At 42.1% G+C, this 18,189-nt stretch overlaps 1 protein-coding gene across 2 annotated transcripts in view; it reads right to left on the minus strand.

The window, feature by feature from the left end:
- Positions 1-18,189, minus strand: part of hif1an (hypoxia inducible factor 1 subunit alpha inhibitor) — a 79,162-nt gene that overhangs the window by 17,704 nt on the left and 43,269 nt on the right. For both annotated transcript variants that reach the window (XM_072583090.1, XM_072583089.1), the window contains exon 2: positions 11,975-12,219. In XM_072583090.1, coding sequence (XP_072439191.1) covers positions 11,975-12,219 — 245 coding nt within the window. The remainder of the gene's footprint in view (positions 1-11,974; positions 12,220-18,189) is intronic.

The raw sequence follows: 18,189 nt of genomic DNA on the forward strand, positions 1-18,189 counted from the left end.
CTATCAAATCTCCTCTTAACTTGCTTATCTTCAAGGAAAACTGTTCCAACTTATCGTCATAACTGAAGTTTCTCATCCCTGGAACCATTCTCATAAATCTACAATTTTCTACACAGTTTTCCCTCAGCCCAAGGTCCCCACATTCTTTGTTGTGTGTGGTACTGACAAGGCTGACATTTTATTTTGCCATTTATTAATTGCCTGAATTAGTGGCTTTGACAGCTATTTCAGAGGGCAGGTAACAGTATACCACATTGATGTGGACTTGAGTTACAAGAAAGTCATTAAAAGTACAGATTACCTTTTTACAAACTTTGTGGGCATTTTGACTGGTCGCCTTCATGTTTCCAAATTTTCCACAAGTTATCTTAAGTTTGCAAATTGTGGCATAGGATTTGCAGTCGTGGTCCAGTGATGCAAGTCCATGATCGTACTCTGCACTGGACAGACTCTGGTACTTTGAAGGTACTCCCGCTCTCAGTGTTAGGACAGGAGAATCAAGCTGTTTCAGAATTTTCTCTAGAATCTCTACAGTATTTCAATTACAGTACTTCTGATGAGTTTTCCTAGAGAAGATAAACTGCAAATTACAGTCACAGGTATGACTAGTGTTCGCAGTTGCTAGAAAGGCATGGCAGATGTAGCTTTTCAGCTAATTTACATCGAAGAGAGGCTGTGCACAGGAGTAGTCACATCGGCTTCACCAAAATGACTTATGCTTGAAGCACAAAACTCAACTAAACAAAGACTTATACTCCAGAAATGTAGTGTCAGCACCAAGACGGCACAAAGAAACACGGGGGGGGGGGGAAGAAATAATTCCACAAACTCCGTCAACATCCTTGGAAAAGACAATGGAGTAAAAACACTAGATAATGACTAAATGTGATAGCTAGCGTCTGAATAACAATTAGGTTTGAAATATTTTTTCCAGTCAGGAGAGGTAACTAAAATAACCAAATAATGGGAGATAAACAATAAAGATGCAAAACTACACATGGCAGTCAGGTAGCAGATTTCTTCTGTTTGAGGTGGGAACACTGAATAACTTCCAAAATGTGTCGATGTTAGTCATGATTTGGTGTTGGACGGGGGTGTACAAAGTTAAAAATCACACAACACCAGGTTACAGTCCAACAGGTTTAACTGGAAGCACTAGCTTTCGGAGAGCTGCGCTCTGAAAGCTAGTGCTTCTAATTAAACCTGTTGGACCATAACCTGGGATTGTGTGATTTTTAACTTTACAAAATGTGAGTCACCTCTGGTGCTGCCCAAAGTGGGTAGCTACATACAAGAAATACCTAGAATGAGTGCCCATCAACAAGGTGTCCAATTGTTTACCAACCATTCAATCTTTTAAGAGTTAAAATGAATCTCATGCATATTTTTATCAAAGATTTTCTTTGTCTGTTGTCAGTGTAACAGGTGAGCATAATGCAGCTACTTTGATAGTCTGCTGATTAATGGTTTATGGATTTTGTTTTGTAAGTGCTAATTCATTTCACTTGTGTTAAAGTTATCTTGACTAAGTGGAGCTGACAATCATAAGATGCGAGTGCAAAAGAGTGAAATAAAGATCTTGCCTGCAGGTAGGTCAGGATTATGGTGATATGTGATCAAATTTTTAAAAAAAAACTAAACAGGTTAAATTCATATTTTTTCAAGGAAATTTGCTGTTCTGAACTACACAGAAATCACAGAACAGAAATTGCCCAACTGAGCCAACTGCTAATGCTCCACATGTCTCCTCTCATTCTATCTATTACATCTCAGCGTTTTACCCTATCTTTTTATTCTCCTTTCCCTCGTGTAGAAGCACAGAACACGAACTGCACAGAAGGTGGCCATTCAGCCCATCATAGCCAAACTGGTTCTCTGCAGCAGTAACTCAGCTATTCCAATTTATCTGTCACTTTGTACTTGTCTTATTTCTTTTTGAAAGGCTCTAATCTAGGCTTTTCAAATCTTTTCATTTGAGGTGCCTTATTTCAACTGTGTATGTATGGGTGTGTGCACGCATGCGCAAAAGTGAACAAATTTCAGAAAGATGAGGTTTGACGTAACGATAAACATGCATTTAAAAATTACAATACAATCAATCGATAATTTAAGTAAACAAGTAATTAATACAAATAACCACTAAAACCAAGTGAAACAGCTTACTAGTAAAACCTTGTTTTCCCTTACTGGTTAAAAAACAGAGCAAGGAAGCAGACTACATTCCTAGTCTTGATTATTAGAGAAGGGAACTGGGGCTGAACACTGACGTTGCTTCGCCATTTCAAAGGGATAAATACAGGGAAGTCTTGGTAAGGTAGCGCAGAGAAGGTTCACCAGGCTGATCCCAGGTATGGAGGAACTATCTTATCAGTACAGATTGAATAGGTTTAACCTGTGCACACTGGAGTTTAGAAGACTAAGTGGTGACCTTATTGAAACCATACAAGATTCTTAGGGGTTGACAGGTTAGATGCAGAAAGATTGTTTCCCATTCTGGGAGAGCTTAGGACCTGAAGGAACAATCTCAGAATAAGGGGTCGCCCTTTTAAGACAAGAGATGAGGAATCGTAATGTTGGTTTGCTCTCTCTCCGTGGATGCTGTCTGACCCGCTGTGATCTCCAGCATTTGTTGTTTTCAGTATAGATTCCAGCATCTGCAGTAATTTGCTCCTACAAGAATTTCTTCTTTCAGGGCTGTTTGAATCTGTGGAATTATTTACCGCAAAGGGTTTTGGAGGTTGAGTCGTTAAATAAATCCAAGGTCAAAATAGTCAGATTTTTAATCAGTAAAGGAATCAGGATTGGAACAGGCTGCAGATAACAGGAACTGATAAAAGGCTGTTATGTGAATTGAATTATGCTGAATCATTCAGGTTTGCTAAGAGCTAAGATTGCAGGAAATCAGTAACTGCTGTCTGTACCAAATAAGGATGAAACATTTCGCGAACAGATAATCCTAAATAAGGCATACACCTGGCACAGAGACCTGTGTGTAAAGCAGCCTAGGAGACCCCTGACTTTTCAGCAGGACTTGAAAGAATAACACTGCAAGAGGTATTCTACATCAGGAGGTGCAGTGAAGATATTGAGAAGAGCTCCAGCCTGGCCAGCTGCCAATTCTCCTGGGTAATAATACTTGGGGTGAGTCACAGAATCCAGGGCAATGAAAGACAGTGATTGAGATATCTCTAGTAGTTAAAAGCATTAGTTCTTCATTTCAGTATGTAATAAATTAAGTTTTACAGACCTTTGAGAGTCGCTGCTGTATCGTTGTCTATGTATATACTGTTGTCTCTTGAGACAGGCAACACAGGAAACTGGAGCTGAGGATTGTCAGATCAGCAATGACCTCACTGAATGGCACAGAAGACTCAATGGGCTGAATGGCCTACTTCTGTTCTTAAGTCTACTGGAGTGGCAAACTCCAAAATGGTCTTGGCAGAGGGCATAATGAAAGTGGAGGTTGGATGTAGTTGCCTTTTAGTCTAGGATTTCCTAATCTCTCAGTCTGTTTTCTGGGAGGTTTTCTTTAAGGGAGGATGGGAAGGAGGAGGGAAAAGGTGTATATGCCTGGCTTACTCAGTTTCAGCATTCGGATATAAACTCAGTTCTCCTCTCACAACCTCCCTCCTACACAGCTTCACTCCCATATTCTCCCTCTCTCCCACTCAAACACATGCTGCACAGAACTGGAAGCCCTGCTTTAGCTTTTTAACTGCAGCCCTTCAGGGGCCAGTGCCCACAAGGTCTTGCCTGACTCCCAACTCATTGCTCAACATTGAAACAATTTCCGCGCCCAGTTTGACAAAGTCAAGCCCCAATCTCGTTGCTTCACCCACCTAGTAGGAACCCTGTCTCTCGCAGTCTGCCCCAGTGACTGCAGGCTCACTGCCATTTTGTGAGTCCAGTGCTCAGGCTGAAATGAAGGCAGGGATATCAGTAGAAATTGCTGGAAAAACTCAGCGGGTCTGGCAGCATCTGGTGGAGACAAAGCAAAGTTAATGTTTTGGGTCCAGTGACCCTTCTTCAGAACTGTCTGTAGCTCGGAAAAGGTTGATATATATGCTGAAGATGGAGTGGGAAGAAGAGGATATGTGAACAATAGGTGGAGATGGGCCTAGGGAGACAACTGTGCAGACAAAGGAAAGGAAAGATTGGGCAGGTAAAGGTCAGCCTGAGAGAATCAATAGCTGCTAATCGGGAAAATATTCACTGATCTTTGCTGAAGCACTGCATCAAGCTTGAGTCTGAGATGTTGGCTCGGGAACATTGTGTTGAAGTGGCAGGCAACAAGAAGCTCAAGATTTCTTCTGAGCACAGAATGCAGGCGTTCTGCAAATTGGACGCATGTTTTATATGAAGGTAGGAATATTCGCACAGCTTGTAGCTGTTCCAACTAAAAGGCCCATCAGCAGCAAAAGCTTTACAGAAATGGCCTCAGTTGTAAGGAGTAGTTGCTTACAGACTTTTCCATACCCCTCCATGTAGAATCTTGGTCAAGAGTCAGATAGGACTCCTTGGCAGGCTGCATTCTTGCCTTTGGGCCAATTGTTGGCTTTATTCCTGATGAAGGGCTTTTGCCCGAAACGTCGATTTCGCTGCTCGTTGGATGCTGCCTGAACTGCTGTGCTCTTCCAGCACCACTAATCCAGAATTTGGTTTCCAGCATCTGCAGTTATTGTTTTTACCCAACTGTTGGACAAGTCTGCTCTTACCTATTTGCCTCAACCACTTCCTGTGGTAGTGAATACCACATTCCAAAACCAAGTAAATAAATTACACCTTAGTTCCTGATTGTATTTATTACTCACTATCCTGTATTTACAGTCCGTATTAACTCGTTTCTGAGTAGCTCCAGTATTTTCTGTTTATTTCATAATTGCAATATTCGGAGCAATTTGATTTTCATTCCTGTTGAATAAACATCCCTTATAGGTACATCTCATTTATCTTGTTATTCTAACTGCATACTGCTGCTCTCCTGTAATTCTAGATCGCTTTGCACTTGGAGCCTGTTAAATTTCCTAGAAACCACTAAGCCTTTTGTTAACAAGAGCTTACTCTGATTAAATAAAAACATCAGAACCTATTTGGCTGCTTCCCAGGTCACATAGACCTGCATTCCCAGCCTCTGGTTCCTGTCACTGGTGATGGTTTCACCCTTCCTTCACTCACCTAGCTTCTTCCTGACTGGGGTCCTCCTCTCACTATCCTTCCTCCCATTAGTGGTGCTGGTGACTAGCCTCCATTACTGACCTTAATATTAAGGTTGGTTGGAAGTAGCAACAGAGCAACTCATTGGCAGATGATGTGCGACCAATTGCTCCCAACTGATGTGCTGGCAACTCCTGCTCCAAGCTGTAGGTACCGATTCTACTGACTAGTACATCAGTTCACATTTAGCGATATCAAAATGCCACTTAACTGCCCAATCTGTTGGTTTTCTAATCTCTTTTTGCACTATGCTGTATTCATCCTCAATCTTAGCTACAGCATCCCACCATGCAGCAACTCCCAACCCATCCTGGGTTTGGTGTCAACTGCCAATTTCACTTCTGATTAACTTGCTCTTAAGTCCAAATGTAAATTATGGCTGATAGAGAGCCCAACAGAATGGGGACAACCATTTTACTTTGACTGAGTTAGCTTGCAAGCATATGATTGTCCAGGATGGGTCTGTGCAAGTCAATAACATTATCTGAGTTCGCAACCTGCATCATTAGTGGGCGGCATGGTGGCACAGTGGTTAGCACTGCTGCCTCACAGCGCCAGAGACCCAGGTTCAATTCCTGACTCAGGCGACTGACTGTGTGGAGTTTGCACATTCTCCCCGTGTCTGCGTGGGTTTCCTCCGGGTGCTCCGGTTTCCTCCCACAGTCCAAAGATGTGCACGTCAGGTGAATTGGCCATGCTAAATTGCTCATAGTGTTAGGTAAAGGGGTAAATGTATGGGAATGGGTGGGTTACGCTTCGGCGGGTCGGTGTGGACTTGTTGGGCCGAAGGGCCTGTTTCCACACTGTAAGTAATCTAATCTAATCTAATCTAATCACATCACACCAGGAAGTTTCCAAATGGTTGGCCAGCGTTGCTGTGGTAACTCTGACAACAAAGAAACAAAGAAAACCAAATGTGGAAGATCATGTTCCTGTTTAAGAGTGGAAAGTCCAGAAACTCAACTTTTGTTTGTTAAATCACACATTTCAATGAAGCCATTTGTGAAAACTGAAGGAAAGATCAATAGTAGTGAATTATTATTTAAATAAAAACATCCTGAGTACAACATAATCACAAGTGATCTGGTATATACAATTAAACGATCAGGCACCAGACCAGAGGGTAGTACGTGTGTGGAATGAGCTGCCAGAGAAAGTGGTGGAGGCTGGTACAATTGCAACATTTAAGAGGCATCTGGATGGGTATATGAATAGGAAGGGTTTGGAGGGATATAGGCAGGGTGCTGGCAGGTGGGACTAGATTGGGTTGGGATATCTTGTCAGCATGGACGGGTTGGACCGAAGGGTCTGTTTCCATGCTGTACATCCCTATGACTCTAATTAGGCATAAAATCAATGCTATGGCAAACACTTGAAGAATATTTTCCACTATAAAACTTTACACTATACAGTAGAAGAGGCAAATACATGCTTTTGTGACAGGGGCCTATAAACCTTTTACTGAGAGTCAGAAAACTGTATTAGCTTGGAATGAGTTGTTATTAATTTGTATGGCTGAGAAAGCTAGTTTGATAACAATGTTAACAATCCATTCAGCTGGTCCAGTGAGAACAGTGACATCACTGGGACTAGATAGCTCAGGACAGGAGGTCAGGTTGTGGGTGATGGCTTGACTTGGACGGCCACAGTCACAATTCGGGCTGTTCCTCATGTTCCATGGTAGAATAAGTGATCACAGCTTTCCCTGCCCACCCTCAGCAGGTTGAGGTCGTCCAAATTTTCTGTGGACCTTCATAACCTGGGACTAGACCATTCGGACCAGTCACTGTGTAGCACTGGGGCAGGGATGTTGTCAGTTTACATGGCATGCAGTGTGTTGCAATAGGGACTTTGAGATTTCAGACCAATGCATGGATTTTGATTTTAAGGTCCTGTAACACTGAGAGTGCTACCTAGCTGACAGCTGGTGATCTTCCTCGAGTTGGATGTTTTTGCAGACATCAGACACTTCAATATATGTTACAGGAAGCTATGTAAGCTGTGTTGGTCTCAATCTCTTATAATCCTCATGAATTCCTGGAGATGGATATCTCCCATGTTAATGTGGTGGCTCCTGAACCATATTGTAGAGCGATAAAATGCTGTTGGTGTACTAGGGTGAGTGAAGCAGTTCCTGGTGCACTGGCTCTGCTGTCCCAGGTGGTAGAAAACAGTGTATAAATCAGATTCACACTGGTCTTGACCTTGGCCCCTTAGAGGTGTGGCCACCAAATCTTCACTTAATACTGTATAGAGTCCTCATATTCATATAATAAAAACCCAGATGTAAGCAGAAACATTTAGAGCAAGTATTAGAACTAAGAAACTACAGTAGAGAAGAAGATTGAACAGGTTAGGATTCCTCTCAAGAAAAAAAAAAGGCTGAAATGTGACCTATTTGAGATATTTGAAATTGTGAATGGGGTGGACAGGAATTATTTATGGGAGAAGCCAAAACTAGCGACCTTACAAGAGAGTAAGTAATAAATACAATCATGGAATAAGGAGTAGTTCATTACTCAGTGTTAGAATGTGGTACTCATTATCACAGGAAGTCATTGAGGCAATTGGGTTAGAAGAAATCAGACAAGTACACAGGGTGAGAGAAAGCATACCCGTTAAATTACTCCTCCAGACAATCCTTATAGACATGTTGGGCCAATTGGCCTCCTTTCGTACTGCAACCATTCTATGATTATCAAAGATTAATTTATGATCAAAAGTGATTGCGAGATATTTTGTCGCTGGAGCACAGCTGAGTTATTGGTCACAGAACTGGATGCTAAGTTCTTCCCGGAACTTTAAATTATGTCGGTAGAAATATGAAAGCACAGTCTGGGCAGCATTTCGTGGATGTCTCTACTTCTGATGTAGGATTTCTGGTCAGGAGACAGCAGCCTTTAACAAGCCCTCGTGTTAAATTAAGTTTTCTAACCTGAAAACCTGCAAACTATTGCTGTCAAGATGGCAAGCTAACTCAGAAACTGGGATCCTCCACTCAAGCAGTTAAGAAGACACTGAGTGATATATACCAGAAAGGCCCTGCTTTAAATCACTGCTCTGGTGGCATTAAACGATACATCGATTTCAATTATTTACTGGAGGAAGGTTTGAAAACAATACTGAATGGTTAACTAGACACCACTGCACTTTGACATGGGTCAGGCAAGACTAGGCTTAATTGTGCCAACTCAACTACTCAAATAGCTTGCATTATTCTTGTTTGTCTGGTCTCAGAGATGATGTTTTGAGGAAAGTATCATTATTCTCACGAAACACAGTTCAAAATGGTTTAAATGATTTAAGAAGACAGGGGATAAACCATCTTAAAAATGATGTGGAGATGCTGGTGTTGGACCGGGGTGGACAAAGTTAAAAATCACACAACACCAGGTTATAGTCCAACAGGTTTATTTGGAAGTACAAGCTTTCAGAGCGCTGCTCCTTCATCAGGTACTTAGTGGGGCAGGATCATAGGACACAGATTTTATAGTAAAAGATCAAAATGCATACAGCTAAGGCAATGTATTGAACAAACCTAGATTGCTGTTAAGTCTTTAATCACTAGAATGAGGTTGCAGGTTTCAATTCATTAATATGTGACATGAACCCAAGATCCTGGTTGAGGCCATCCTCATGGGTACCGAACTTGGTTATCAGCCTCTGCTTGGCCACTTTGCGTTGTTGCATATCCTGAAGTCCGCTTTAGAGGATGGTCACTCGAAGATCCCAGGCCGAATGTCCCTGACTGGGAGGGAACATCCCTGTTTGGCGAATTGTTGCGCAGTGTCCATTCATCAGTTATCATAGTGTCTGCTTGGTCTCGCCAATGTACCATGCCTCGGGGCATCCTTGCCTGCAGCTTATGAGATAGACGACATTGGCTGAGTCACTTGAGTGCCTGCTGCGCAAGTCTTGGGTGGTGCCCCCCCCCACCTCCCGTATATTGGTAGTATCCATGTCAACACTCTGACACACCTTGCAATGGATGCCATGACAGAGATGTACATTGTTGTGGTCGATGTTGTCCTGAAGACTGGACAGTTTACTGCAAACAATGATCTGTATAAGGTTTGGCAATTGTTTAAAAGGCAAGATGTGGAAGCATAGGGAAGATCTTGGAAAAATGCTCATCCTCATCGATAATGTGTTGCAGGCTGCAAAGAACATGGTGTAGTTTCTCCGGGAAGTACTGGACAACGAAGGGTACCCTATCAGTCATTTCTCATGTCTGTCTCCTGAGGAGATCATTACAGCTTCTCACTGGTGATCGATGAGTTGAGCATCATATCCTGTTCTTATGAGGGCATCCTTCAGGTATCCGTCGTGTTCCTCCACATCTGAACACAGCCTGTGTATATGTCGGGCTTGTCTGTAGGGGATGGCTGTTTTAATATGTTTAGGGTGGAAGCTAGAGATGTGCAACATCATGAGATTATCAATGGGCTTGCGGTAGAGTGAGATACTGAGGTGCCCATCCTTGATGGAGATGAGTGTGTCCCCAAATGAGACAGACATTAAATAGTAGTCTATGGTAAGGCTGATGGTGGGATGAAACTTGTTGATATCACTGTGTAGTTGTTTCAGTGACTCCTCGCCATGGATCCAGAGGAATAAAATGTCATCACTATTTCTGGTGTATAGTATCGATCGGAGGTCCTGCGTAGCAAAAAAAGTCTTGTTCGAACTTGTTGGCATATATGGGGTGCACATTTGGTCCCCACAGCTGTTCCGTGTGCCTGGATGAAGAACTGGTTGTCAAAGGTGAAGACGTTGTGGTTGAGGATAAAGCCGATGAATTGTAGGATGGCGCTTGGAGATTAGCAATTGTTGGTATTGAATGCTGAGACTGTTGCAGCCATGCCGTCTTTGTGAGGATGCTTGTGTAGAGTGCTGAAACGTTCATTGTGACAAGGAATGTTCCTGGTTCGACTGGTCCATGGGTGCTGAGTCTCTGTAAGAAATCTGTAGTATCACGACAGAAGCTGAGGGTCCCCTGGGTTCAAGATACCCTTGACATAGCCAGAGAGGTTCTCACATAGGGTTCCATTGCCTGATAATGATGGGATATCCAGGTTTGTTGGCTTTGTGTGTCTTTGAAAGGCAGACTTCAGAAGACTCTAATCTCACACCTCTAATGCATTGTCTAAGCTGAGATGTCACCTTTATTGATAGGTTATCTTGGAAATATGACTTAAAAGTAGCTCTGGGATTTACATATTAATGAATCACAAGCTGCAACCTCATTTCTAGTGATTAAAAACTGCAATCTAAGTTTGTTCAATACATTGCGTCAGCTGAATGACACTTTGATCTTTTAATATAAATTCTGTGCCCTATGATCCTGCCCTAATAGCTATCTGACAAAGGAGCAGCACTTCGAAAGCTTGTACTTCCAAATAAATCTGTTGGGACTATAACCTGGTGTTGTGTGATTTTTAACTATGTTAAAAATGAACACATGGTATAATACAGGTGTATTCACCTTTCGATGAGACTGTAAACCAAAGTCCTGTCTCCCCTCTCAAGTGGATGTTAAAGATTATAAGGTACTCTTCAATGAAGAACAGAACAGTCATCCTCCATATACACGTATCAACATCACAGATTACCTGCTCATTTTCACACATGTCCTTTTAAAATATCCCTTCTCACCATCCAAGGGATCAAAAAGTGAAATAGCTATTTTCCTATGCACCTTTCAATTCATTGTCCTGTTTTTGTTATTTACAATGTGGTCTTCTCTACAGTGGGGAAAATCTTAAAAGTAAGCTGGGTGATTGCTTTGCAGCAAAGTGCCTTTCAATCCAGAAGTGCAATCCTATGTTTCCAATTGTCTGTGATTACAATTCTCCATCTTGTTCCTATTCTAGGACTTTTCTGTCTTTGATTGCCCGTCGTGTGGTAATGAAGATCTAACCAAGCTTAAGGAATAGCACAGCATCTTTAAGCTTGGCATTTTAAACCCTTCTGGATTCAACAAAGTGAGTTCAACAATTGCAGACCTTAACATACGCTCATATTTAGTTTCCTTTTTCCGAGCTAGTTTAATTTTTTTATATCTTTTTCCCTCTTGTTTGCTTTCCAATGATTCTGTAATTGAGAACTCCTTAAGGTACATAATTTTATTTCCTTACTAAGAGTCATTGAGATCTACAGCGTAGAAACAGGCCCTTTCGCCCAACTTGCTCTTGCCACTCAGTTTTCACAATTAAACTAGTGCCATTTGCCTGCATTTGATCTATATCCCTCGATACCTATCCCTTGTTCCAATACTACGTTTTTGCTCCATGATCCCTTCTGTCATTTACTCTCTCCTGTCTTCCATCCTATTAGAGACTTTCCCTTTTGTTCTTTTTTCCACCTTCTCCCCTTTCAGTTTCTATTACATTTCAAACTTCGCCCAGTTCTGATGAAAATTCATTGAGCTGATACATTAACTGTATTTTTCCCTCTCCATACATACTACCAGTTCTGTTTAGTATTGCTCACATTTTCTTTATTTTTGTTGCTGCTTACGGGACCTTACAGTGTGTCATTCCTCCTTCTTTACAACATTACATTTCTACTTTTAAAGTGCTTTTGGACCTCCTAACGTTGCGAAAGACACTACATTAATGTAAGATTTATTTTTGTATTGCCTAGGGTCAGAGTTTTTCAAGCAAAATTAATATATGTACCTTACAAGCATTGCATTCAAGTATTTAAGTTGTGCAAGTGCTTCAATTGCTCAGTAAAAGGTCTATGGTTCATGCTTTACCTGTTGTCACCTTGATCGATTTCACGAAGTTTTTCCACAAACTCACTGAATTTCATCTCTTCCCTCCTAGACTTTGGCTTGAAATTCTTGAAGTTAACCATTTTCTTTTCATCATAGTACAAGAACTTGTGCGTTTTGGCAACATAAACAGAAAAGTCCCCATCTCCAATATTCTCCTGCAAGTATTCCAGGTCCCATTTCAGTGCTGGGTACACAAGGTTGGTATCTGTTAGCACTACCGGCTCCTGGAATAGAAAAACACCAACAGCACAATGTAGATTTCACTGAAGCATATGTGCAAATTATACAACGGTAACATATTTTCAGCTCTGATCTCCAGCATCTGCAGTCCTCACTTTCTCCTAAATAACCATCACCCTTCCATTAAATTTAAAACCACAACGCACAAGGAGAGCATTCATCTGCTAGACTCCACAGAATTTAAAATGGCACAAAGACAACACAGCTGCCAACAAAAAATATTTTTCAAAATAATTGGCACACTTCAACACACAAATAGCCATCACTCTAAACCTTCCTGAAGAAGGGCTTATGCCCGAAACGTCGATTCTCCTGTTCCTTGGATGCTGCCTGACCTGCTGCACTTTTCCAGCAACACATTTTTCAGCTCTGATCTCCAGCATCTGCAGTCCTCACTTTCTCCTATCACTCTAAACAGGCCTGCCACAGACTATCATAAGTACGCAAAACTGGAAGATTTTAACTAGGCAATTACTACTACTTCTACATCTCAGATCTCAATATCAGATTTACAATGGACAATTACCACAGTGTTCATGACAACAGCTTTCACAACGTTTTCCCAAATAGTATTTCCTGGACATTTGCAGCCTGAAACTAGAGATTTAATTCAATACTGCAACACTCTCATGTTTTCCAGGTTAGCTGAATATTTCTTTCATTGGCCGACTTAAAACTGTTTACACTCATCCTTTCACTCAGTCCCATTGGGGCCTCCCTTTCTCCCAACCTCTTTGTAGCCTCCTCCACCACAATGTTCTTATAGTCTCCTTCTCTCAGCAGATCCCATCTTCTTCCCTTAACCCTTGTGCAGCCTCCTTCTCCCCTCCCACCAACCTCCCTTGCAGGATTCTTCTTTTCAACTGGACCTGGCAAAAGCCAACCCCCTTCTGGTTGAGGAGCCTGTGCCCGTGGGAGAGGGTGCAGCCAGCACTGGACTGCATTATCGAGAATGTATCCTGGCTGTCTGAACCAATGGTCATGGTGGCTTAGGTTCTCATGAGCTGAAATATTGTCCCTGGATGGACCAACTGCATGCTTATTTATGAGTACATTTAGACTGTTGAATGAGAGGCAGTGACATCTGAGCTTGCTTAAAGCTACAGGCCTTGGTGATAAGCAGTGCATGCGCATCCCTCTCCTGGTGTCTGATCCAATGATAAGACAACGTTCCTTGAACTTCCCTTAAGCTTAACTGGTCAAGGATAGAAATTTAAGAGAGAGTCCAAATTAGCAAATTAGAGCATCAAGCAAATAGGGAACTCGGATCATGTTTGCAGGCTAAAAAACATTCCACAAAGCACTCACCCAATCTCTGGATGGTCTCCCCAGTGAAGAGTAGTGAATACACTATATCAGTTAGCACAGTTGGCCAAACAGCTGGTTTGCAACGGAGGATGATGCTATAAGTATGGGTTCATTTCCTGGACTGGCTGAGGTTAACATGAAGGTCCCACCTTCTCAACCTCATCCCTTTCCATAGGTATGGTGACCCTCAGGTTAAACTCACCACCTCATCTCTCTCTTATGAGAGAGAAGCCTTATAGAGTCATAGAGATGCACAACATGGAAACAGATCCCTCCAAATCCCCCCCCCCCCCCCCATTCATAAACCCATCCAAATGCCTTTTAAATGTTGCAATTGAACTAGCCTCCACCACATCCTCTTGCAGCTCATTCCACACAAGTACCACCCTCTGCGTGAAAAAGTTGCCCCTTAGGTCCCTTTTATATCTTTCCCCTGTATACCCTAAACCCATGCCTTCTAGTTCTGGACTCCCTTACCCCAGGGAAAAGACTTTGTCTATTTATCCTATCCATGCCCCTCATGATTTTGTAAACCTCTATAAGGACACCCCTCACCCCTCTATAAGGAAAACAGCCCCACCTGTTCAGCCTCTTAATATAGCTCAAATCCTCCAACCCTGGTGACTTTTTTTAATATTAAATTTATTTGTCCTCTTCCCTTGCCCTTTCATTAGCCAACATCTTTCTGCTTAAGTGTTTAAGAGTCCACTGGACTTGAAACATCAACTGTTTCTCCCTCCACAGATGAGGCAAAACCTCCTGACTTTGTTCAGTACTTTCTACCCTTACTTTATATTAAGAAGTGAATAATGCTTTTCTTTATTCAATTGGATGATCATTAACTGTTAAACAGACATCACCTCCTTCCTCAGTTCTATATTTTCATGCAAATAATTGTAATTTTAAAAATTATTTTAGTTATAAGTGCCTCAATTGATCCTTCTCCATTGTAACCTTGTCTGGAGATAATGTATAATTCCTGAAGATCCCAGGTGTGTCATGACAGTACTTGTTATGCGCAAATATTTTGTTTTATTCATTCATCGGATGAGGGCCCCATTGGCTAGGAGTCTGGAGTCAAACTTGGCTAAGTAAGGATGGCAGTAGCTTCCTTCCATTAAGGACATTAGTGAACCAGGATTTTTCAGGATATCTGTGGAATTCAAATTTCGCCATCTGTCGATGGTGGGATTCAAACCTGGGTCTCCCGATTGTGATAATAACACTAGGCCATCACTTCCCCTACCACAATTTCAGTTACAAAGACAGATTAGATTGACTAGCATTGTTTTCCTCAGAGCAAAGGAGACTGGGCAGTAGGTCGGGCATGATTAAGATGTACAAATTATGAGGGGCATAGACAGGAAGAAATGCTTCCTCTTGGTGGAGGGATCATTGACCATAGAGTTAAGGTAAGGGGCAGGAGGTTTAGTGGGAATGTTAGCAAAATACTTTTCAGCCAGAAAACAGTGAGAATCTGCAACTCATTGCCTATAATGGTGGTGGAGGCAGAAATCCACATATCAGTTAACAAGTGTTTAGATGTATACTTGCAAAGCCAAAGAATACAAGGCTATGGACAAAATGGGACTTGAAGAGTTAGGTGGTTGTGTTTGATTGGTGCAGAGTCAATGGGCCGACCATTTTTTCTCTATGTCGTAGATCATTATTAACCTCTTCAGCCTTCTTCTCTCAAAGAAAAACAGTTCCAAACTCTCCAATTTACCCTTCTAGCTGAAGTTTTTCATCCCTGGAACCATTCTCATAAATGTCCTCTGCATTCTCTCCAATGTGCTCCCATCCTTCGTCGAATGAAATAGCTCAGAATACTACAGCTCAAGTCCTACACAAGTTCAGTATAATCTCCCTACTGTTGTACTGTTAATGAAGGTGAGATATGGAGGTGGCGGTGTTGGACTGGGGTGGACAAAGTTAAAAACTAAACAACACCAGGTTATAGTCCAACAGCTTTATCTGGATGTACTAGGTTTCGGAGCACTGCTCCTTCATCAGGTAACTAGTGGGGCAGGATTATAAGTCAGAATTTATAGCAAAGGATCAGAGTACAAAGCAATTAAAATGATATATTGAAAAAACATAGATTGCTGTAAAGTCTTTCATCTTTTAGAATGGGTTGCAGGTTTCAGTTCATCGGCTGAGAACACTGAATATTATCTGTCTCTACCTATCCTGCCATCCATAATGATTTATACACGTTTACACGTAGTAATCTTTGTTTTATAGTGTCCCTCAAAGCTCTTTGTACCAAAAATGTACGGAATCCCTCACACTCATCGACCCTAAACTTTGTCTACCAACTTATTCAGCCACTGCATCAACTTATCAATATCCTTTTAAGCTACACGCTGCAGTCCTCACACTGGGAATGAATGTGCTAGGTCTGCTTTTAAAATTTTCAAGAACAAAAGGTGAACTAAAAGGCGACATGGCGAAGATGAAGCAGCGGTGAGTAACACCCAGCTCAGGTTTTATGTACATTGGTATCTTCAGCAAAAAGTATGTACCATTCAAAGCGAACCATCCAGGTCATGGTTAAATATAGAAAGATATTCGCTTACTCGCTATATTATTGCGGTTAATAACACAGAAGCACGATGCAAAATACACAAATTGTAGCTACAATGCAATTAGCACTGTAAACAAGGACTGCATTCACTTGCACGCCTATCCTTTCGGTTTCACATCATGTTACAATCGCGGTTCGAACAGCGAGTGACAGCAGCGACTTGTCAGCAGCCGGTGTTGCCGCGAGGTGCCGCTGTCTCAGCTCAGTGCTGACACCAAGTAGCACCCAGAGCCTACGTGACTGGAACAACGTACACAGCGACACGGAAGGGGGAAGGGGGTCAGGCTGTTGCTCAAAAACACCGCAACTTGGAGGGGGGGAGGGAGGGGAGGGAGAGAGAGAGGCCACTCATTTTGGCACTATTTCAACATCACCTCAGCCCAGAGAAACACTTATGCAGCACTGCTGATAGTTAAGCATCTGCCCTCCTCCCCAGACCCAGGTAGAGACAGTCAATGCAGCATTGCTAATAGTTCAGCATCACCTGGATTAGCACCGTAAATATTCACTCCCTGCACCACCGACGTACAGAGTGGCAGAAGTCTGTAAATTATATGAAATGCATGGCAGAAAATCAACTATCTATCAGTCAAAAGGACAAAGGCAGTAGATGCATATGAGGTGCCACCACCTGCAAGCCTCCTTCAAACTACACACCGTCCTCACTTGGGAACTATATCACTGTTCCTTCACTGTTGATGCATCAAAATGTTGGAATTCCTTGCCTCCTGGGTCTATCTATACCACTGGACTACAGGGGTTCAAAAAGGCAGCCTACCACCACCTTCTCAAGGGAAATCAGGGTTCAATAACAGAGGCTGGCTTAGCCAGCAGTGCTCACATGACGTGGACATAGAATCCCTACAGTGTAGAAACAGGCTCTTCAGCCCAGCAAGTCCACACTGACCGTCCGAAGGGCAACTCACCCAGACCCATTCCCCTACATTTACCCCTTCACCTAACACTATGGGCAATTTAGCATGACCAATCCATCTAACTTGCACATCTTTGAATTGTGGGAGGAAACCGGAGCACCTGGAGGAAACCCACGTGGGGAGAATGAGTAAACTCCACACGGACAGTCACCCAAGGCTGGAATCGAACCTGGATCCCTGGCGCTGTGAGGCAGCAGTGCTAACCACTGAGCCACCATGCCACCCCAAATATTCCATATAACAATTTTTAAAAGTCCCCACCCGACCCCATGAATGTTCAATGTAGCATTGCTAACAGCATGACATACAAAGGGCAAACATACAAATTAGGGGCAGCTGTAGGTCATTTGACCTTTAAAAGTGCTCTCCATTTGTGGCCAACTGTACATTCCTACCACCTTTCTTAATAACCTCCGACTCTCTTATTATTTACTTAAGGAGATATTTCTGAATACTTTGAGTACATTTCTACTGTAAAGAAAAATTCTAAGAGGAGGACCCACCCGTTGCGATTAAAAGGAGATTAAACAAAACATCAAACTTAAGGAAAATGCATACCATTGTGGCAGACCAGATGACTGGTCAGAATACAAAAACAAAACAGTACAGCACAGGAATAGGCTCTTCTGCTCAACATGTCTGTGCCAACCATAATGCCATTCGAAACTAATCTCATCGACCTGCATTTGGTCCCTACTTGTCCATGTTTCTGTCTATATGACTCTTAAATGTTGCTACTGTATCTGTTCCTATGACCTCACCTACCACCTTTTGCATAAAAAAACTTGCACATTTCTTTAAATATTCCCCCTTCTAATTTAAACCAATACTCCCTAGTATTTGACATTTCCATCCCGAGAAAAAAACACTCCAGCTGGTAAAGAATGATGAAAGGATTCATCAGGCAAAAGAAATTACAGCAAGTTTGTGAGATATGTAATACAATCAGAATGTTCATATAAAATATATTATGGCTGCTGCGCTACAAAGGTACAGTTGTGGTGCAACCCCACATTATAAAAAAATCGTACTTTAGTAACAGTGCTTGAAGTATCAGCGATGTAATCATGATAAGGCCAACACACATTTTAAACGTTTGTGCTTTAGAAACAGTGTCCCAATTC

This window comes from Chiloscyllium punctatum, chromosome 13 (assembly GCF_047496795.1).
Source record: "Chiloscyllium punctatum isolate Juve2018m chromosome 13, sChiPun1.3, whole genome shotgun sequence".
NCBI lineage: Eukaryota > Metazoa > Chordata > Chondrichthyes > Orectolobiformes > Hemiscylliidae > Chiloscyllium > Chiloscyllium punctatum.